This window comes from Nomia melanderi, chromosome 3 (assembly GCF_051020985.1).
Source record: "Nomia melanderi isolate GNS246 chromosome 3, iyNomMela1, whole genome shotgun sequence".
NCBI classification, from domain to species: Eukaryota; Metazoa; Arthropoda; class Insecta; order Hymenoptera; family Halictidae; genus Nomia; species Nomia melanderi.
In genome coordinates, this window is record NC_135001.1 from 4410359 (window position 1) to 4433305 (window position 22947).

At 37.9% G+C, this 22947-nt stretch overlaps 1 protein-coding gene and 1 long non-coding RNA gene across 2 annotated transcripts in view; one reads left to right on the plus strand and one right to left on the minus strand.

Annotated features, from left to right (window-relative positions):
• LOC116433083 (multiple PDZ domain protein) overlaps nucleotides 1-22947 on the plus strand; it is a 155140-nt gene that overhangs the window by 79619 nt on the left and 52574 nt on the right. The window contains exons 8-17 of the mRNA XM_031990803.2: nucleotides 1366-1500; nucleotides 2491-2649; nucleotides 6170-6343; nucleotides 6985-7204; nucleotides 7911-8212; nucleotides 8818-9042; nucleotides 9565-9738; nucleotides 10385-10546; nucleotides 11047-11289; nucleotides 12052-12282. Coding sequence (XP_031846663.2) covers nucleotides 1366-1500; nucleotides 2491-2649; nucleotides 6170-6343; nucleotides 6985-7204; nucleotides 7911-8212; nucleotides 8818-9042; nucleotides 9565-9738; nucleotides 10385-10546; nucleotides 11047-11289; nucleotides 12052-12282 — 2025 coding nt within the window. The remainder of the gene's footprint in view (nucleotides 1-1365; nucleotides 1501-2490; nucleotides 2650-6169; nucleotides 6344-6984; nucleotides 7205-7910; nucleotides 8213-8817; nucleotides 9043-9564; nucleotides 9739-10384; nucleotides 10547-11046; nucleotides 11290-12051; nucleotides 12283-22947) is intronic.
• LOC143174399 (uncharacterized) lies at nucleotides 8165-8900 on the minus strand. Its single transcript, XR_012998279.1, has 3 exons — nucleotides 8799-8900; nucleotides 8541-8698; nucleotides 8165-8306 (listed from the first exon to the last, which is right to left on the minus strand). It is a non-coding gene; the product is annotated as an uncharacterized LOC143174399 (long non-coding RNA).

Here is a 22947-nt window from a genome sequence, read left to right on the forward strand (position 1 = left end):
CAGAGACTCTCTCTTTTTCATTCGTTCACTCGAATATTTATCATTCTTCTTGCCTTCCACAAACTCACATAGATTGACGTTTACACACACAATCTTTTCTCACTTTCTCTCTCTTTCTTTCTTATTAATACTTTCACTTCCACAGTGAGCTCTGAGATGGCTTGAAAACAATAATTCATGAGACAACTCGAATAAAAATTCCAAAAATACTCAATATTGTAAATAATTAGATAACACTGAGACGTAAGAATTGTACTAACAAATAATTAATAACCATCTAACAAATACATATAGATTATCTCTCTTACACACACACAGTTTCCTTTTCCCGTTTTCATATTATCTCTCTCCCTCTCTCCCATTCTGCTTCTTTTCTCCCGTCTCTAGTTCTCGTCCTTTATCGTTCGCTTTCTTTTATTTGCCGCAATCGTCCAAGTTCTTAACTTACCGCGAATCCCGGCCGATAATTAAAAAACTTTCTACGGTCAATTACGATGTTTACACGCCGGCGAGATATTTTATCGGGAACGACGAATAATAGTGGGATTCCTTCGGTAAATATTTTCCGATGCGCTTCTTTGGGAAGTCGGCCCATACAGGCTTCAGAGGTCTATGGAGAACGGGATCTGGAAACTGGGACGGGCTGTCTTTCATTTCCAACTGGGGAGAATCGACAGGGGAAAAGCAGTTAAGTTACAGAGGATTCTGTAACGCGCACCGCACACTCGATTGTGTTTTAATCAATTTTGCGGTGCACCCGGGATTCGCGTTTGTTTCTTCGGGTGTTTTTATTCGATGCGTCTTGATTTTCTGGAATATTTCAATTGGTAATGATAGTAGTAATGGTACTTATAATGGTAGCAGTAATATTTATAATATTGCATATTATATTAATGTTGTAATATTTTAAGAATAGTGATATTATTGAATATAATTAATATTAATGATACAATATTATTAAATATAATTAATTTTAATGATACAATATTATTATATATTGATGTGATTAACGCAATAATAATATTAAATTTAATAATAGTAATTGTTTAATAAAACAGTAATAATATTTGTAACAACACCAGTGATAACAATAAACTTGCAATAATGGCAATAATAATAATCATAATTTCTATTGCATTGTTTAGATGAAGAGATAGTATTTAATAGATTCATCATACTTTCATAAACAAAAGTAAATCAAGCAAAGAGATAAAGAGAATAAAAAGATTGTAATAATCACAATAACAATGTTATCAATACACCAAACGACAGTTAAATATTTCATTAGCCAAAATATTTTTTCATTTTTCCCGTTTTCAAATCGATATTGAATATAATGGAAATTGTTATTCCGATATCTTCCAGCTGAACACGGAATGGGCTCAAGTTGAAGTTATAAACCTAATCAACGATGGCAGCGGTCTTGGTTTCGGAATTGTCGGCGGGCGCAGCACCGGTGTCGTCGTCAAGACAATCCTTCCCGGCGGCGTCGCGGATCGGGTAAGCTTTCTGTAATTAAACGCGGCGCAGCTTCGTTGCCCCGTTTAATTATTCTGCAACAACAACCACGTAGAAGTGTTGTTAAATGTATTCGCGCGATCCTTTTATTTCGTGCACAATTCTGTCGAGAATAAGAGGCAACGAGTAGCAAAACTGTGTATCTTTCCTTCTTCGCTCTCTTCTTTTCTTCGTGAAACGAGATTAGATTTGAACAAATTAAGGAAATTATTCATTTTCATATATTACATTATGCGGGGAGAAGACGCGGAGAGGAAAACGTCCGGGAAAAAGAGTTGACGAAGAAAAAGAGAAAATGAGAGAAAGAGAGTGGGAGGAGAAACGTTGGAAAGTATAGAAATTATTTTCAAATTAGCCATTGTATCTATAAAAAGAGGGAAAAGGGAGCATGAGGGAAGAACGATGAGAAAGTACAGGAATTATTTTCAAATTAGGGATTACATCCGTGAAAAGGGAAAGAAGAGAGATTGTATAATAGGGGGAAAATTAAAAATGATAGAAATTATTTTTAGATTGGTTATAATACTTATGAAAAGAGGGAAAAGCGAGAATCAAAGAAGACAGATACAAAATTACAATTATCAAATGAAAAATTATGAGTTATGATGAGTTATCATGAGAATCTTTTATTTATAAAAAAGTAACAATCAGTAGAGAGAAAGCATCAGTACGTTTAGCGTTAAAAGAGTTCAACCTCGAAACATAAAAATATCAAAACTAGGAGAATGTTTTATTTATAAAAAAGAAACAATCAATAGAGAGAAAGCATCAGTACGTTTAGCGTTAAAAGAGTTCAACCTCGAAACATAAAAATATCAAAACTAGGAGAATGTTTTATTTATAAAAAAGAAACAAGCAATAGAGACGAAGAAAGGAAAGGAAGCACGAACGAAGAATAATCGTCGTGTGTTCGGTAGCCCGGTGATTAATTCGCGGAATTAAAGTTTGGTCCGTTTGCAATGCGAATCGCAGGATAATCGGCTGCAGAGCGGGGACCATATATTGCAAATCGGCGATGTCAATCTGCGGGGGATGGGAAGTGAACAGGTTGCCGCGGTGCTGCGACAATCCGGCACACACGTGCGGCTCGTTGTCGCACGGCCCGTGGAGCCGACCTCGCCCGATTATCAGGTAGGTTATTCATTTCTGTCAGATTTATTCTTCATAACCGTGCCGCCATTCATTCGAATTTAATCAATCGCTGCAATATACACGCCCTATGAATCCCCTTTCTCTCCCATTGGCAAATACTGGCTTCCCACCTTTTTTTCATTTTCTTACCATTACTCTTCTTCCGTTCATCTTCGACCATAGTGTTATCACATCTGTCGATATGGTGGAGACATAATTGAGATTAACGCTAAAATTAACATGTAAATTGATTTTCTGAGATTCCTTTATATGTGTAGAAACTCTGAGAGTGTACCTATTGAGGCTGAAATTGATTTAGAATTTGACTTACGCATTGCTGAATTAAATTCTTTAATAATTTCTTCGAATCATCTGTTATCTTTTTAAAAATTGCAGGAAGAAGACATTGGGAATGGGTCATTTTGAAATGTCTGGTAGTTTTAGTGTTAATGAATTTTGGGAAATGATGAAGTAATGAAGCTTTTTGAAACTACCGAGCAGGTACATTGATTTTTTGAGATTCCTTTATAGAAACTCCGAGAGTGTATCCGTTGAGACTTCAATTGATTTATAATTTAATTTGAATATTGCTGAATCAATTTCTGTAATAATTTCTCAAAAATATCTGTTATCTTTTTAATAAGTGCAAGAAGAAGACATCGGGAATGAGTGACATTGAATCTTAAGGTAGTTTTTGTGTTAACCCTTTGTACTCGGTTTAGTTTCAATGTTGTCGCGTGTACAGTTGTATTTATTTTTAGAGGAATGAATGAAAGTCGTTTACAACGGTAGAATTCAACATTTTATATTTGTTTTATTTATTACTATTAAAATAAGATTGAATTTTTATAATATTTTCAATCAATAATTTGATGAAATTGTTATAGTATTCTCATCAATAATGTGTGGTACTTTTAAAAATAATTTCTAATGTGCAGGAAGGGATTTGTATTGTCATCTCCATGGCATAACCTTCGCACTCCAAAAGTGCAGTTGTTAAATTCAACCCTTAACCGAGCACACGAATTTTCGTTGATATTTCGAAAAGTCAGCGTCTATATAGGTAAAGTTTCATATTCGAGGCATGCAATAAATATGTCCAGTGGCGTGGAATAATGAAACCGCGGACGTTTATGCAAATACGGATGTTCATGGTTTGATTCACAGAAATCGGAGTCAAAGGTGAATCCGCGTACTCCACGGTTCTATCGGGATCTAAATAAAGAGCTCATTAAAATTTATCAAGCTTTCAGCCGTGTTGAATTTTATAGAATACTATATGTCATAAACACATACAATCCTCAAACTAATAACACGTCGACGTGACGTTTCATTTGAAATTTCTTTGAAATAAAATCAGTTATAACAAACCTCCAATCAGAAATGCTCTAAAATACAAATGTTTAATATAACAAATATAAAAAAAATAATAAAAACAAATATTAAAGAAAAATATTGTTTGAATCCTAACAGTGAAATAATCAAATAATTCGATTTTCTGTAAGAATACACAAATGTTTGTATCGCAAGAGACAAATCGTAGGAAATAAATTTGAGAAAATTTCTATTCACAAATGATTCCGCTGTTTCGTCGCATAAATTTCCGGTAAATTAATAGAAGAGCATAGCTCTGCAGAATTCATAAAGGAATTTGCTCTCCAAAAATGTCTGCAGGCCGACGAGAACGCGTCGCCTGCTCCCCTTCCTTAATTATTATTTGCCCCGTTCTTTACCCTCGGAAGTGCTAATGAAATAGGTTAATCGAACTTTGCCTTAATTAAATTGTAGTGGGGCGCTTTCATTAAATTACCGGGTGAAGTCTGTTTGTCCGTTGAATTCGTTATAATTGATCACCGTTTGCCGTGTATCACTTCAATCACCAAATTCCGACGATTTTTCGAAATATTTAGGTCGCGCATTATTCAATCACTCTACAATTATTCGTTTTCCGTGTTCCAAACATTTTTTAAACGAACAATTTAATGTTAATAACGAAATTCACTGGAATTACTCTACAAAACAGCAAACCTGAGTTCTCGATTTAAAATGTAAATCTAGTTTTCACTGTGAAACATGAATTCATCGTCGTGCTTCAATTTCAAACACGAGTTTCAGTTCCTTTTTAGTTTGAAACGTGTATGTTTTAACATGTTTTTCTTGGCAGCTTTTAATTGGTCGATTTTGAATGTAATTTCAAGCGTGCCTCGACTTTTTATTTAGCCTCCGCTTTGAAACACGAATAATCGCGGGGCAAAGAAATAATTCTACGCGAGGTGATGATAAATCTGTTCACAAATGCGACTGCAACGCGATCAATATGGCGGACCGCAGATTCGTCGCAGATCTTGAATAATAAGCAATGAATATGAAAAACGCTGAGAGTTTTCGAGAGCTTTGCGACACGATCTTGGCAAGGAAGGATACGATTCCGGAATGATAAATAATGTAAAATTTCCCAGCCGGTAGTTCTGTGCTTAGGGTCTTCTTGAAGCCGATGAAGAATCCTCCGAGCCTCTTCTTCCTGTAATCCTGCGGCACACTCATCCGGGGGGTTGTAAATTCTTGTTCGTTAACTCGAAATCCTCGCGGGATTTAATGCTCGGGATAAAAATGTTAATTCACGGATTACGAAGTATTGGAAACTTTATCTCAACAATGTACTGCATTTAGATATTAATATAAACTTATAGCACTGCGTACTAAGTGATCTAAGTTGATGTAAAAGGAACTTTATGTGGAACGAATAACTTTCGAATTCGATATCTTCGGAACGAGAAAATTGCATTCTAGTTTCTCATCAGTCTTTCTTGAAATTTTGTAACTTCCATTTGAAGATTTTGTCGGGTTATTAAAAATAGGAAAATGGTTTTCGATAATGTAAAAATAATCGAATATTCTGTGAAAAATGTTGATTTGGATATTGTAAATAGAAATATGTCTTTTTGGATTCTTTAGAAATGTTGTAAATGTGTTGTAAATCGAATGAACCGTCTAAATCTGTAGATCATGTGCTAATGAAAGACAAAAAGAAGAATTTAATACTGTAGATGTTAATCAATATTATGAATCCAAATACAATTTTTAAATCCTCTAAAAACATCCTAGAAATTGTTTATAAATCGAATAAACCACCGAAATCTTCAGGTCACGTTCAAATGAAAGACAAAAGAAAACTAGTCGAAGGATTCAATCCTACAGCCACCAATCGAAACTATAAATGGAAACGTAATATTTTCGAATTCTTCAAAAATATCCTAAAAATTTCCTTTAAATCAAATAAACCACCCAAATCTTCGAATCTCGTGCAAATGAAAGACAAAAGAAAAATGGCCAAAGAATTTAATACTGCGGACACCGATCGACGTTATAAATGGGAATGTAATATGTTTCCGAATTCTCGAAAGATTGTCTATAAATCGATCGAAGAATTCAAACGTTCGGGTCAGCTGCGAATAAAAGTGAAAAGAGAAATGGTCGAAGGACTTAATACTACGGATATCAATCGGACGATGCGTTCCAGGCACTCGGCAGCCACGCTCCGATCGTACCGACGAAGATTCTGGGTGACCCCGATGAGCTGGACCGCTACCTGGTGCACAGCGTGCCGGAGACGTACAACATACGTCACGTGCAGGGCGATGCAGGTTACGACAACGGCTACATGTACTCCCAGGAATCCGACGTTGAAATGCACGTGAGTGTTCCGAACGTTTCAGTGTGCCCACGTGCACGCCGCGCGAATGTTTCTGGTGGATTGATATCGATACGTCCGCCTCCTCCGCGTTTATCTCTCTTGTTTTATATGGCACAGAGCTTTCTGTGTTTCCTTTTACAACTTCCCGGTAGATAAAAAAAGCTACGCCGGGGAATGCGATGCAGATGGAATGCGAATTTTTTAGTCGCGGAAAGTGTACGGTGTAATTCGGATAATGCTGACGGATGTTTTTCTGTTGTTAACTTGGCTTAATTTGATTTTTCGAGATTAATGATGGTGCGATGATGATATTGGAATTATGTTGCTGTAGTATTTGTAATGTTTTGATGATATTACAATAATATTTGTGATATTTCAATAATATCACAATAATATTACAATAATATAAGATAAACATCAATAACACTACATATAAATTTCCTACAACGTAAAAATCCGTTATCAGCATTTAACGCGTTAGACAGAAAGTGACACTATTCAGATTACTCTGTAGTGTCAGTACACACTGATTCTTTTACAATCTATTCCCTCTTCAACCGAACCTTTTTTGTCTGTTTATCTCGTCCGTAATGACATTTGCAGTCCAGAATCCTCTTTTGCAAAGAATTGGTATTCCATAGGCAAGACCAGGCCTCATCATGGACGTAGTACGCAATCCTGTGCCAATTGGAGCAATGCCAGTGATACCAGCGGTTCCGGTGCAAATCTCGGAGCTACCGGTCCTCACCATGGACACCATCGACGTTAACTCACTGCCAGAAATGGAACGCTTCACTGTCGAGCTTAAGAAGGACATTTACGGCCTTGGGATCACCATTGCTGGATACGTTTGCGAGAAGGGTAATCTGATTCACATTTGAATCTGATCCACATTTCACTAATATACAAAGTAATATCCACTATCTATGCAACTAATGAAATTAACCCTTTCTGTATAAAGATTTTTTAAAGTATCCAAAACTTTCATTGGATCAATTAAAATCTACATCAAATTTTTAAATACTAGAAGAGAAAGAATGATCTGTTTAAGTAATTAAATCATTCGCAACTTATTCTTCTAAGAGTTAACCCCATGCCCTATGATTTCTTTCGTAACTGTGTATACAACTATTTCATTATTAATAATTTATTAGGAAAAGAAACAATTTTTATGCTTATTCTACGTCCACGTTTACTCTAAAGGGTAACGATTGATGACAGAAAAGTAATATTTAATTTATATTTAAAGCAATAAGTAACATTTAAATTTCTCAAATTCAGTTGGAAATTTTCGTCACGAGTCTGACACGATATTGTAGGTCGAGGGGTTCATTTATTATTCATAGTTTGCTTACGATCTAAAGGTCGAGATACGAGCATAGGAAATTGCTTGGAAGTGTAACTTGTCAAATGTGAATCACTATTTTATTGTTTACGTTCAACTGTAACTTTTTATAAATTCATACTTTGCATAGATATTTCTCCCTTCTTACTTCCTTCTTTTGAAACTAGAATGTCGAAGATTCCAAGGATTCTTTTATTAAGACATTTCACGATCCCTTCGCAGAGGAGCTGTCCGGGATTTTCGTGAAGAGCATCAGCGAGGGAAGCGCGGCCGACCTGAGCAACAAGATCCAAATAAACGATAGAATAGTCGAGGTGGACGGCCATTCTTTACAGGGTTACTCGAATCATGAAGCTGTCGAAGTTTTAAGGCGCACCGGGCAAACGGTAGTTTTATGCCTGGAAAGATACTTACGTGGACCAAAGTACGAGCAGCTACAGCAGGCGATCGCGGCCAGCGAGCTTAGACTGCCGCAGCCGAGTTCTCCGTCGATTACGAGCCTACCCAGCTTCCCTATTAGCGCTGTAAGTTTCATTTCCTTGGACACATGTGGCATTCCTCATTCTAATGTTGATCCCAGCCACTCTTTCTAACCATAGACTGAATTCTGCCTGAAATCTACGATAAAAGTTTGAAAATGTATGTAGGTAGCTAACTGAAGTTTAGGGTATACGAAGATCTATCATGTGAGTACCACATTTGAAGTTTGAACTTCGAATAAATTTGATAAATTCTTTTGGTACATCGTATAATCAATGAATTAACTGATACTTATTGCATTGAACTTGAAATAAAAGGAATCATTTGTTATGAATCAACACTAAGAATACCTATAGTGTCTCCAATACTTACTGACAAGGTTAATAGAAGTTCTCATGCACCGATCGCAATAAATTCCAGAATAAATAGTTGCGATCAGCTGCGCCATCATACAGCCAGTAAAAGATTCATGTAACTGCACTCCACCGTGCTAGATTGAATATTTAACAGAAGCGACGGACCAGAAGAATCTGCCGATACGTTAAATAATTTATTCAGGATAGAAAGAGGCTGGCAGACGTAGATCAATAACCCAGCCGAAGGTCGATCCGTGTATAGAGTATCACGTACGCGATTTGTTCTGTCGCAGGACGGCGAAACCACCACCGAAATAGAACCGGAGGGCGAGTCGCACACAACTGTGGACAGCGCGGTACTCCACGAAGGCGAGCGCGAACGGACGTCCGAAGAGCTGGACGACGCCGCGAACGTGGAGGCGCTATTGAGCGATCCATCGAGCGAGCTCACGCCGCAGATCCGCGCAGCCATTAAGTCCAAGTGGCAGAAAATCGTCGGTCCTGATACCGAGATCGTGGTATGTATTCAAGGCTCATTGACAATAACTAGCGAACACTGAAATTGACTTTTTGACGCTTTTCTGGGGACATTAAGAGTTCTTCTATTGAGATTTCTGTTAATTTGCCATTTTGTTTTCGTGTAGTAATCAATTGCTTTGGTAATTTCTCAGAGAATTATGTTATTTTTTCAACTATACCTTTCTGACATTTCTCTGAGAACACTAAGAGTTCTTCTCTGCAAACGAGAGCGTTTTGAATTTTCGAAAGCTGTTGGCATAGAAATTGGACGATGCATCAAAGCATTAAAAATTATAAAATTAGAACACCTATCACATTATTTAAAGAATTAAATTATTTACAGTCTTCGGTCTTACATGTCAAAGCTTGAAGTTGCCATGAACTTTGAACGCAAAAGGTTAATAGCAATTTCAAACAATTTTTATTTTTTATTTAGAAATTACTGAATCTAGAAACTAAAGTTTACTTTCCATTTTTAGGCTCTTTGGATTAAAAATATTTTTATTCTGTTTCTCCTGTAGGTGGCTCAACTAAAGAAATTCGCGGAAGGCAGCGGGCTTGGTATAAGTTTAGAAGGAACTGTGGATGTTGAGAACGGCCAAGAAGTCAGACCCCATCATTACATACGATCGATTCTACCCGAGGGACCGGTGGGGCAAAATGGGACGCTGCGTTCAGGAGACGAATTGCTGGAGGTAACGTTGGACTACTGTTTGCAAAGTTCCGCAGTATGTTGTCTTGCGTTTAATGTGATTCCAATTAACGCCTGCGGCGGGATGATACTATCCCAAAGTTTCACACCCGGTTATTCTACTAACGAGAAGCTTATACAAGGTGCCTCGCGAAGTGAGCCTTCAGCATCTGAGAATTGATCAATCCCCATTCGTTCCTTACTGTCCTACTCCAATTTGTCGTGTAGTATTCATATCGATGTAATATAGTAAGAAGACTGATGGATAAATATAAATTATTTTATGAAAAATAAAGAAATGTCATCTGCATGTATTCAAATAGAAAATTATTCCTATCGTGATAGTATATTTTGTTGAATGCATCGCTTTGATGTAAGAGTCAATGGTTTAGACGTTGATATTAAAGACTGATATTAATAGAAGTGATATTTTCAAATGATAAGAAAATAAATGTACAAATTAGGATGATTTAATTGTACTGAGTAAAATTGTATATTTTTCTTTGATGTAAAAGTCAATGGTTTAGAAGTTGATTTAATAATTGATATTAATAGAAGTTGATATTTTCAAATGATAAGTAAATAAATGTACATATTAGGATGATTTCATTGTACTAAGTAAAATTGTATATTTCTCTTTTGTTAACAAGGTGAACGGATATCGGTTGCTCGGTATTAATCATATGGAAGTAGTTAGCGTGTTAAAAGAATTACCTATCCACGTTCGGATGGTTTGCGGGAGGAACATTGCGTCACAGGATCCCCTCTGCCCGATCGACACTGCTCAACATCAGGCTGCGTTCCAGACTAGGGTAAGATACTGAATATTCATCAATTATTTACATGAAGTTTGCGATAGTCTCAACCTTCGTGCACTGAATTCAATCTGCCTTAAAAGTCGTTCATTTCTCAGTGTGTCCCAGTTCTTCCATTGTTAACTGAAATAATTATAAATAATCGTGAAAGAATTATTTGAACAGTGGACAGAGGCTATATTAACCCTTCGCACTCGAAAGGTGACTGACTCACCATTTGATTTCATACAGTAAAACTATAAAATTTGATATTTAATATTATACTTCGTATAATGCATCAATTTGAGAAATATTGAAATAAAATAGCTTTCTTTCACAAAATATCGTCTTTATCTCATCAGAAAATGTTAAAATATTTCTAGTGAAAACCTTTCGAGTGCAAAGGGTTAAACGAAGTTTAATGTTCTTTTTAGGAAGAATTTAAGAAAAATGAAAGCTAACAATATGTAAACCTTGGTTGATTTTCTATTGAACAATGTATTATTTATTTTATGCAGAGCATTCTGGGTGGATCGCTGCAAAACTTATTACCAACGATGGATCGCCTCGTTAAAGCGAAGTCCGATGGCTCGTTGGCTTCGACAACCACCACTGCTACCGTGACTGACGCCAGTTTGAACAAGATGAAGTCACGTTCCCTGGAACCGCTAACTGGTCTGGCTATGTGGAGCTCTGAACCGCAAATCATCGAACTGGTAAAGGGAGAGCGGGGCCTTGGGTTCTCCATTTTGGATTATCAGGTAACACCGTGAAATTATTCATTCCCCTTTCCCCCTATTATTTCAACGCTGGTGTCATTCAATATTCATTTCTTAATTCTTGCAGGAACGCTTTTTATTATCTGTTTAAACGACCTTTTTGTTAACCAACATCTCATTCAAATAGCAGAATATCTAGTAGTCAGGCAAGATGTGGAGCTGGGTCCCTTCCGACGAATTATGAATATTAATTACCTACTCGTTCAAACTCGTTCATACTATGAATCTATTAATCACACTAACTTATTACTCCAAGTTACTTCTCATAAATTGTTCCATAAAAAAGAACTTCTATAAACATCAACAAACCATTTACTCAATGAATGTTCTCACTAGACCAGCGGTTTCCAACCTTCATGCTACTACGCCTCTCTAAAAAAATTTGTTTTCCTCCCTATCTTCTAATAGATACAATAATATAGACACGTTTTAAACAATAATAACTTACAAAATAAACATTACTTCGCTTAATTTGTACTGTTACGTCACGATATGAAGTTTATTTATTTCTAGATATTACGGTATGAACATTAATTTTTTATTAAAAACTTTGGCGCCTCCCCTGACAGTAGTTCGCTCCTCCCAGGTTGGAAACCACGGCACTAGTAATTTTTCCACAAGAAATCCGAGGACACCTACTTGTACAGTCAGATATCAGGGAAACCCAGCTCCGCCATGAAACGGTTCCAGCTGAAGGTAAAAAAAGGTTATTGATCCAACGAGAAACTTGTCTGCCCGTTCCAGGATCCAATGAACCCCAACGAGACTGTGATAGTAATAAGATCGCTCGTGCCTGGGGGCGTAGCCCAGGTGGACGGGCAATTGATACCGGGCGATCGACTTTTGTTCGTGAACGACATCGCCCTGGAGAACGCGACCCTGGACCAGGCGGTGCAGGCGTTGAAGGGCGCGCCGAAAGGCACCGTGCGCATCGGCGTGGCCAAGCCGTTGCCCATCCCAGACAGTATTGTCCAGGTGAGCGATCAGGATGATCGGATCGAACCGAGCAGAGATAGGGATAACGAGACGACCACCTGCTCGATTCTGGATAGCCACAAACAGAGGCGAGAATATTTCAGGGAGCGCAAAGTGAACGTAATCGAGCCGCCCCATCACATGGATTTGATCGAGGGATTGAAGCATCAGCACAATCTCGTCAAATCCGAGAGCTTCTAAGCGCCACTTGAGCTACGTTTCACTGCTCGATGTTAGTGTCGATGGAACAACTATCAGGGCTCTCTTCAGGCTCATTCAAACCACTTGTTAGACGACATCAGCCTTTATTTAGACACAATTGGTGTTCTTGAAGACCTGGACACTAGAGAGCAGAATTGGACGCATCCAAAATTGTTCTTTGATACTCTGTTGGATACTCTAGTTGACTATTTCATTATTTATCTTCTAGAATCTTTTGAACGTTGACGTCTTTTATACTCTAAGTAATCTTACGTTTTACCAATGAAGGTGTAATCTTATATCAATAACAATTGTACATACTAAGCTCACATTACTGAATCAAAGACGTTGCCTTTGATACACAGATGCAAAGTGAATCTACAATTCTACTCTCCGCTGTAAAGGATTTACTTAAATCTAAATATTGAACTGAAAGAGGTCCAGGTCTATTTGTAGATTATCGATGTCCAATGTTAGAGCCTGGATCGTGCAATGACCCTGTAGATAGTTAGATACTTGTTCCATCATGGGTACCGTGATTATTCAGCCTCTGTTGGACCAATGAGATATTGCTTTCGCGACTCGCGTGTCTTCGAGACGATCGTACGGCAACCGAACCTCTCCATGATCGATCGATTGACTCACTTGACTCAGAGGATTTGTTTTTGTTTTTCTACAGCTCCAAATAGAGAGGACATGTTTTGAAGTTTCTTAGTTTTCTAGGACGATCAGCGTCGCGGCGCGTTTCCCGCGGCAACTATAGTGTATACAATCCGTCCATCGACCGCCTAAGACCTCTTTTTGCTCCGAGAATGGTACTTTCGTCACGCTGGTTCGAGTCATTACTCTCTTGTCCGTTTCGCGCGGCAACGCGGCGGAATCTAGTGCTCAAATAGTTTTTATCGAAACCGTGTAGGTATTAGGAGAAGACGAATAATTGGATCGCTTCGATGATCGAGGCAGGTCGAACGAATTCCGCTGATTTTGATAAGCAACTTTGATACAGTATGCGATGAGAAGTATCGGGATATTACGCCGAACCATGGGAACCCGTTGAAGTTTCTCCTATTTACAACGTTTTATATTATTACCGAACCTTTTCGTTTGTCTTGCTATTAGTTTGTAGAATTTCATTTACGACCACGGCATCGGCGTCAATTAACTTCCGTTTTCGTTCGATTGAAAGAGAACACTATATAAGACTGCATATCGTTGGCCAGCGTAATATTCTACGTGGTTTCATTATAGCGTAGAGATATCTTGAAAGTTTTTATTCCGTTCGCATAGACTTTAACGTTTAATTAAGTCGTTTAATCGTTTTTAGAGTATGGTACTTATATGATGAACGGATCGAGTTTCTTGCTGATCGAAGAAACGTTTTGCAGCGTGTATGAGTTATTGACAATAAATAGGGTGCCGTACACGTTATTTTTATTTTTTATTTAACATTCGTCCATACAACCCTGCTCCCGTCCTTTGTTTTCTATTTTCTTTTCACTAATGCGTTTTGTGTTCTGTTTTCCCGCGCTTTTTGTTCGTTTCTTATGTTCCCATTGTTTGTGTTGCTGCTGTGAGAATCTTTGTCCGAGTGTACACTTTTCCGAATGAACTTTACGTTGAACATTCAAGCGACGAGGAATTGTTCAGGTTGTTCTGAGAATTATTCGGTGAAACAGTGAGCAATGGAATTAATTAATCACGTGTTCTCGCGTATTTTCCTTGTAATTAAGCGGGCTGAGGATACTTCCGGAGTCAGTCGTCGTTAACGGATTTCCTTATGGTTATATGTGGTCAATACCAACTCATTATTGAGAAAACAGATTTTAAACCATGGAACGCGATTTAGAATTGAATAAAGTGTAAAACATTTTCTGGTTGCGTTGTCTTTCGGGACACCCTGTATACGCCGGTACGACTGGTAATTGTCGCATGCGGCAATCCGAATCGATTTTTACCTTGCAAGCGTAATTGGTCTCTACGCAAGCAATTAGACGACGACCAAACAACAATCCAGTTCCTCTATGTAACTTCCGTTTCTCGAAATTACTGTATTAATTGTAAAATCCAAACGCAGTTAGAAGTTGAAGGGAAAGCGTTGCCAAGAAAATTACTGAAATTCAGTCGGTTAACGATTAACACGAACGCTGCACGATTTTGTAGAGCAAAACACCGAAAATGAAACAAATATCGCATTAAATCGTTTGATTGAATTGCATTATTATCATTGCACGTTGATTTAGCTGAATGTCACGATATTAGATACCATTGTTTTCAAATAATCATCGTTTAACCCCTTGACATATTTACTTTCTCCACTAAGCTCGTTATTTTACTATCGGCAATCTGGAAGAGAAACAGCGAAATTTTCCATTCTACTCTAAGCAGAAATCTAATTTGAAGATAATACATTAATAATAGGAAAATAATTCTTTGCTTTGATCCGTGGGCAATGAACAATGATTTTTGTCAAATTAATCTAGAAATCTTCATTGCGAGTCTCACTCGTCATGGCAAGGGTTAACTGAGGGAACTATATCAATTCGATTTGGTTGAGGGTCACGGGTATTTGCCCTATGATCTATTTTTCCCTTGTGATCTATACAACAACTTCGTCAACAATAATTTATCGAAAATGAGACAAATTCTATGCATATTTTACGATGAACTTATACCACTATACACGCAAGAACTCAGATACCATATTGTTACGCAATATATTTCAAATAGACAATCAATTCCAATCAAACTTAATATCTTCTTAAATACCGTGGTAATCAACAAACTTCCATAACTAAGTGTCTTCATATAAAAACCAGATTTCACCTTACCAGTACGCAACGTGTCAATTTCATTTTTTATTATCTTAACAATAATAATGCTAAATCCACTGGAAACTTCCACTAAAATTCTTTGCTCCTCCGTGCTCCGTTTGTTCACGAATTCGGCGCACGAGATCGGTGTTCCACTAATAAGTTCCGAGGGAAACACGCTGTCGCTGTGACTGACACGCGACACGGAACATCTGGACCGTGCGCCGCGAACGAGCACGCTCCAAAGATCCGATGTGCCACTTGCTATACGTGGAGCGATAGGAAACGGTCCGCTCGGTGACCTTGAACAGTCAAATGCCTTCTGGTCGAGGCACGAACCCGTTGTTCGGTCCGTGTGTTCCAATCGTATCGGAAACCGATATCGACGACTGACTCCGGCCGCGATTCGAAGTCCGAGCCTCGCGTCTCGATCAAACTTTTATCAGGACAGCACTGCGACGGAGTTCCTTCGCGCAGGATTATAGTGGACCGGCGAGGACGGGGTAGAATGGAAAGATGAACGACGAGTAGGCACAAGAATACATTTGGAGAAATAAAATGAAGATAGTATTTTTTTCTGGAATAGCTTCTGATTTTATTAGTAATAGAGTTAGTGTTACTTTGGAAAGGAAGCTTTCTTGGTACACGTTTCAACCCTTTGCACTCGGAAGTCTTTCGCTAGAAATATTCAACATTTTCGAATCAGTTATATGGGATACTCTTTGAAACGAACTGAATGAGAGAACATACATAGGTTAAAAGGCAAAGTTTTTTTGTATCTTCGCGCTCCTGTGTCGAGCGTGACTCGTCAGTTTTAGTCACAGGTGTGCTTCTTTGTCAAGATATTTTTCAAATAGACACACACACACATGCACTGGAACCTATTTATGTTACTATCTAATAGATTGGTTTGATTTCGCCTCGACGCTTATCTTGCCGGTTTTCTTGTTCCTCGCCGTTCCATTATGATCACAGCCTTATCGCCAGAGAAACGTACGACGAGCAGCTTGATCGGAGAAAGTCCTAGCGATGATCGATCGCTGGAACCGTGGAGCCTGTCAGGTTCGACCCCACGATAACGAAGTTATCGAATCGCGATGAAAACAGATCTTGTGTCGGGGAGAAGCAGCGGGAAACGGTACCAATCACGTACGTCTCGTTCTCCGAGCGAACGTGAATCCTTCAATGAAGAACCTGTTACACGATAAAATGCAAACTTGTAATTTCAGTTAATTACGATCATCGTTCCAGGGGTTGAAAACTGTTATAACATCGGTTCTGGTTTTCAAAGCAGTTTCTTGAGAACTGGAATGATATTGTAACAGTTAGAGATGAAAGAAACAGCGAACATTACTGAATTATTACTATTAATTGCAGTTGCAAGTATAATTCGAATCATAATGACGTTACATAATTCTGATTATATATTCAAGATTTTTAGGAATATTTAGAATTAATATAATTTTCTCATTGGACTTGGACAGACTTCGTGTTTAATATTCGATTTCAAAAGTTTGCATTAAAAGAAGCAACTCCCCGCACACCCGGTGTAATTACTGAAATCGCCAGTTCGAATTTTATTTTGCGAAGGGTTCGAAAGCCGACTCACTCGTGTACCAAAGTACCGAAATCAGAAAGGAGAGCGAAAGAGTGTGAGAGAGGAAAAAAAGAGACGAATCGCGGGGAAACGTAAAATATATCGGGTGTTCTGTAACCGGTGGTTGAACCGGGAACGGCGTGATTTTACATGACAAGAAAAGGTAAAAAAAAACAAGTATGGAATAAAAGTTCCCCGTAGGTTTCGATTTTTTTCGACAAAATCAAACTGGAACATCCGTCTAGCACGCGCGCGATCGGCAAACAATCCGCGGAACGTCGTTCCACACGCGCAGCTCCATAAAAACCGTGGCAAAATTCTTTTTATCGGACACGTCGTTTCCGAGGAAATCGAATTTCTGCGAGCAATCGCACAATCGGCCGTTTTCCAGCCGAGTTTCCACGAAAACGAGGTTGTCGCGTAAAATAACTGAAGCGCAGCTGTAAATCATCAATTCCGATTTCTCCGGAAAAAACCGACGTCGAATGAGACATTTTTATTCCATACGTTTCACGTGTTTTTTCCATGTACAATCTCTCTTTTACCGATTGCACCACCGATTACTACGAGCCACCCCGTGTATCGTTGAGATTCGGCTCGTGCGCGGTTAGTGCGATTAAACGCGGCCGAGAATGGAAATTGAAATATATTGAAAAACGCCGACCACCGACTAAGTAAGTACTGAACAAAACGATTAAGTAATAGTGAATGAAAGTTGCCTGGTAGAGTAGCTGAACAGAACGATCGCATTCCGGTATCTTGCATTCGACTCGACGACTCTGTTCTCACCGTTCCTCCGTTAGACACGAAGCTCTTGGAGACTTCGATTCGTTTCCGTCTCAGTATTCATTATTATTGTCTGTATAGAGCAACGCTTGGGACCGGGGTTAGATAGTTTCAAGAGGAACACCTGACGCTTTGATCAGTCGTTTTTTGCTGCCTTTGTTTTTCCATACGTTGTTCTACTTGAAACTGGCAGCCTGACTCGTAGAGAGCGGTGAACGCGATTTCTTACTCATCCTCGCCTCCATGTCGCCTCCTGTCATTCACTCATCGACGGACTGCGAATTTCTATGCGATTTCAAATGAGAACATTGAAAGAAACGTTGCCTTCGCAAGAAATTTCTAGTGATTCCTCAATGCTTCGTTTTTATTAAAGATTTTATTACGTTGCAAATCGAAGTAAGTATTTATTCACCCTTTACACTCGAGAGGTCACTCTCACTTACCTGATTTCATACAGTAAATCTATACAATTCGATATTTAATATTGTATCTTGTATAACGCATAAATGCTAGAAATATTGGAATAAAATAGCTTCGTTCGAGCTAGTTTCACAAAATATCTATATCTAATCAGAAAATGTTCAAACATTTTTCGTGAAAAACTTCTGAGTGCAAAGGGTTGAATTCTCCTCGAGATTCGCATTTTATTCTGCACGATACACTCGTGCACAGTGTGAACGCATCGAATCCGCAGTCAGCTGATCATCATCCTTTTCTTTCTGTGAACTAGACCGAAACAAGGCTTGTTTACTGTCGGATAGACAGGCGAACGAGGCGACTGCGAGACCATGTTATAGTAAGGGGACATCGTAGCAGTAGACTTTAGTATAGGCACGACAATTTCTTCGTCGCTAGATGCCAGCAACGCTGAGTCACGTGACTCTCGAAGGCGGGGCCAAAGCTTCTGAGCACTAGGAACAGCATTTCGGACTTGACATCGTGAGAATCGTCAGTAACATTCTTCCATTTTCATTGTTAATTAAGCGATGTTTCGATACCTTTCAATTTATTAACATTCTTTTGACTTTTGCATGCTCTCTATTGTGCCTCGTAGGAATAACACACTTAACCCTTTAACACTAACCGTACCGGCACTTTTCCTAGCGTAACTGGTTCAACTAGCTACAAGATAGAGAACAAATTAGATGGTAAATATTTTTTAATGGGAACAGAAACAAAAGAAGGATAAAAATCGAGAAACCAATTAATCGAACGATATTAATATCAAATTAAACGAACGAAAGGAAACAGAATTTTGAATCCGATCGTTTGACCGGTACGGTTAGTGTTAATCTGGATTTAATCGAGTTTATCGGTTTCCCTTCAGTCCGACCGAGATATTCTTTTTCACGATTAACATCGAGATTTCCTTGTAAACGAAGAACTTAGTCTATCTGATGAATCGTTAAGGGTTGAAACTAGAAAGTTTGTTAGAAGCAATTTAGACGAGTCTCGAGGGGAACGAAGAATTGGTCAAAGCATCGTTCGTTCTCGCTGACGCTGTGTAACATTCGCTTCACTCGTTTTCCTCTATGCAGACAATGATAGTGGCACAAAATCGAGGGGTACGTTCCCACCCTGTACAGTCGCACGCACAAGCAACCGACACACGAGCATACACACACACGTACACGCAATATAAACGTGACCATATTAGCGATCTTTGGTTTAGTTGCATTTGTTCGACTAATATTTTCTTTCTTTGTACATTATTTCACGTATTGTATTCGCCGTTTGTATCTTTACAGTACACCGGGTATGGGGAGGGGGGAGGGGGAGGAGAAAGAGAACGAGAGATCGAACGGTTTTTCATACGAGGGCGTCCCTTTTTATTTCAAATTGATCATTCGCAGAACCCTATTCGAAATTTGGATAATTGTCTTTGAATATCATATAAATCTATTATTAACCCTAATCGGACCACGATGTGACTTTGAGTCACATTTGAAGTTTTCACTGAAATTTTTTGATTATTTCATATTGCATTTCGAACATTATTTTTGGGCTTTTAAGATTTGGGCCCTGCAAACAAAAACAATAACATTTTAACCATTCCTTTTATTATCATGGATGACAGTCACATCGTGGTATGATTCGTGATAAAAACACGTGGTAAGATTAGGGTTAAACTAACGTTGAATTTGAATTGTAACAAATCTACGATCAAAATTACGAATGATTTGATGAAGTTTCATTGACACGTTGAATGCCGCGATTTCAAGCTGCAGAATATGAAATGAAAAAGATATTAAATTATTTAATTGAATTGTTACCGCAGATTTATTTCGCTGAATGTCGCATTAGCGTTAGTTACAATATAGTAGTATTTTCAAATATTCGTTGTTTAACTGAGGGGATCACAGTAAGTGAACCGCAGGTCACCGGTGACTCCCATGGCATCCAACGTGTTCAATGTATTCATTCAATAGATTATCATAAATCCATTGTTCTCGAGAATAATTAAAGAAATCCCAGACTCTGACTCTAAATTCAATTATTCAAGTTACTCATTTGATTAATTTTAACAAAATTAGAAGAGAAGGTTATTGCTGTTCTCCCACTTCCCGCTAATTTCCTTGCTCCTTCATTAACCCTTTGCGGACGGATTCGTTGAAATATACGAAACCTTCAGCAGATGAAGTTAAATTATATATCGATTGCTTAAATAATGAAAAGAAACGAAATTATACACTGATCTCTTGCTGTTTGAGTAATTGAATCGTTTGTTTGCGAGTTACTCTTCCAAATATGGAAATTTGATCTCGCCGAAATGTCGACACTCGTCCGCAAAGGGTTAACCTTTTAGCTACTGTACGCCACTATAGCCGCGCAATTCTTTCTCTGTTATCGATAGTTGCGCATATTGCAGTCTAATCTATTGCAATTGCACACTGGAAAATTCTATCAGTCTCAAATCGTGGTGATATTACATTTATGATACGCAGACCGCGTAAAATAGCTTCGTGGATAGTCCCGCCGTAGCTAAAAGGTTAACGTTCCGTGCCACGTGTATCATACGTGGTGCACGCGAATTTTTGTGAGAAAATATTTTACACGTTAAGCGCTATGAAAATTTCGACCATTTTTCCGTGAAGTTATTCTTTTGTAGCACAGGAAAACAAAAATTATTGATTATTTGGCGTTAGAATCTTTGCGTTACACCATTATCAATTCAATTACTTTATTAAACGTTTTCATTTCACATTGGTTACCATGTTACGATTGCTTTCAAGTAATTCAGAAACTGAAAACGTTACAAATCTGTGAAAACATAAGGAAACAATATAAAAATACAGAAAAATCATCAAAAACCTGAACATAACTTATTATTTTATTGAAAAAATCGATACAGTTCATACGCAGAATATAACCGATCCATGGCACGGAACGTGTTAACCCTTTGCGGACGAATATATTTCTGAGATGAAGTGTTCATATTTGGAAAACTAAGTCGCAGGCAAATGATATAATTACTCTAACATCAAGAGATCAACTCGTAGCTTCCTTTTTTTCTATTAATTAAGCAATTGATATTCAATTCAACTTCATCCGTTGAAGACTTTGTACATTTCAAAGTACCTTCGTCTGCAAAGGGTTAAACGAGTCGCAGCGCGTCGCAGGGGAGGAGATACGATTTTAGGAAAAGAGATTTCTTTGATTACGTCGGCGTGCAATCGATGGGATTAGAGTGGTGACACAATAGTTGGCGAAGAGAAAGGCAGAAAGGGCCGCGGGTGTCGAGGAACGAACGAAAGTTCAGAGTGGAATTGCGTTTAATGAGAAAACGGGGAACACGATTTACGAAAAGAGGCAAGTAGAAACACAAACTAGTTCAGATCCTTCTTTTTTGTTCGTCACTATTCGTCATTCTCTTTCTCTGTCTCTCTTTGCCTCCTCCCCGTATATCCCAGACACGTCCCTCCCACACTGTCACTGTTGCTCTCTAGATTTTCCATTTTGTACACCGCCACTCGGTTTTGAGCGTATTCCGTCTTTCTCGACGTTTAACGTCAGATTTCCAAACGCGAGCGACGGATTCATGTTGCTCGCGTTAACACTGAGATTACTGAGCAGCTGGCACATTGCGTATTGGGTGACTTTTAACCCTTTGCACTCGAGAAGCGACCCTCAGTCGGCATTTGATTGAATACAGCAAAATTATAAAAAGAAAGATTCAATATAAAATTATAAACAAAATTGTAAAAATAAAAAGTATAAGATAAAGTTATACAATGAAAAATTCAATATAAAGTTTTAAGCAAAATTGTAAAAATGAAAATTATAAAATAAAATTATAAAATGAAAAATTCAATGTAAAATGTTAAATAAAGTATTAACACATGAAATATAGAAATAAAACAATTCTGCCCTATAATTTATGCAAGATGTTTTTTTGTCTAAGTTGCGAGTAATATTAAGATTTCGAAAATAATGAATGTTTGTAATGAAAAATATTGTCGAGTGCAAAGGGTTAGAAAACTGAATTATGCGGATGATGATTTTCAGTAAGATCAATTTGTATCATTATATAGAAAGCTCTAATATCATGTTATTTGATATATTTTAAATAGATAATCAGTTCTAATCAAATTTAATGTTCCTTGAAATGCTGTGGTAATTAGTGAAGTTACATAGCTGAGTGTCTATAGGAAAATTTCTCACTACCAGTATGCAATGTGTTAAATTGACTCTTTGGAATTCCTCGATAGAAACTTCAAGAGTGCATCTATTGAGATTTTCATTGATTTATAATCCAGTATCGCTAAATCAATTTGTTTAATGGTTTCTCAGAGAAACATCTATTATCAAAAAATGAAGAAATCAAGAATGACTCGTTTTGATCCGTCCAATATGTTTGGCGTTAAATTATTGGCTAAAAACTCTTGTATCCTTTTAAGATACATTTCAGACGATTTTCACGTCATTGAATTGAACTTCGTTGAACTGTAGATTGTCCATAGTGTCTGACAAATGACAACCACCTTCCAGATTATGTTTTCACAATGTTTATTCGAGTATTACGTCATAAATGTCAGATTCAATGTGAAATGTCATGACAATACGAAATTTCGTAACTTCACGAACCTCATTTGGCAACATCTTACATCGATTCTGATTGATGCAACTTTCCCAATACGCGTCCTAATTCTGAAGCTCCAATGTCCAAGATCTACACGAAGCAAAACTATCATTCTGATGTATTAGCTTCCGCATTGCGCGTGCCAGATTTTATCTCCACAGAAGCTCAGCGCCCAAGAGTCAATAATAAAT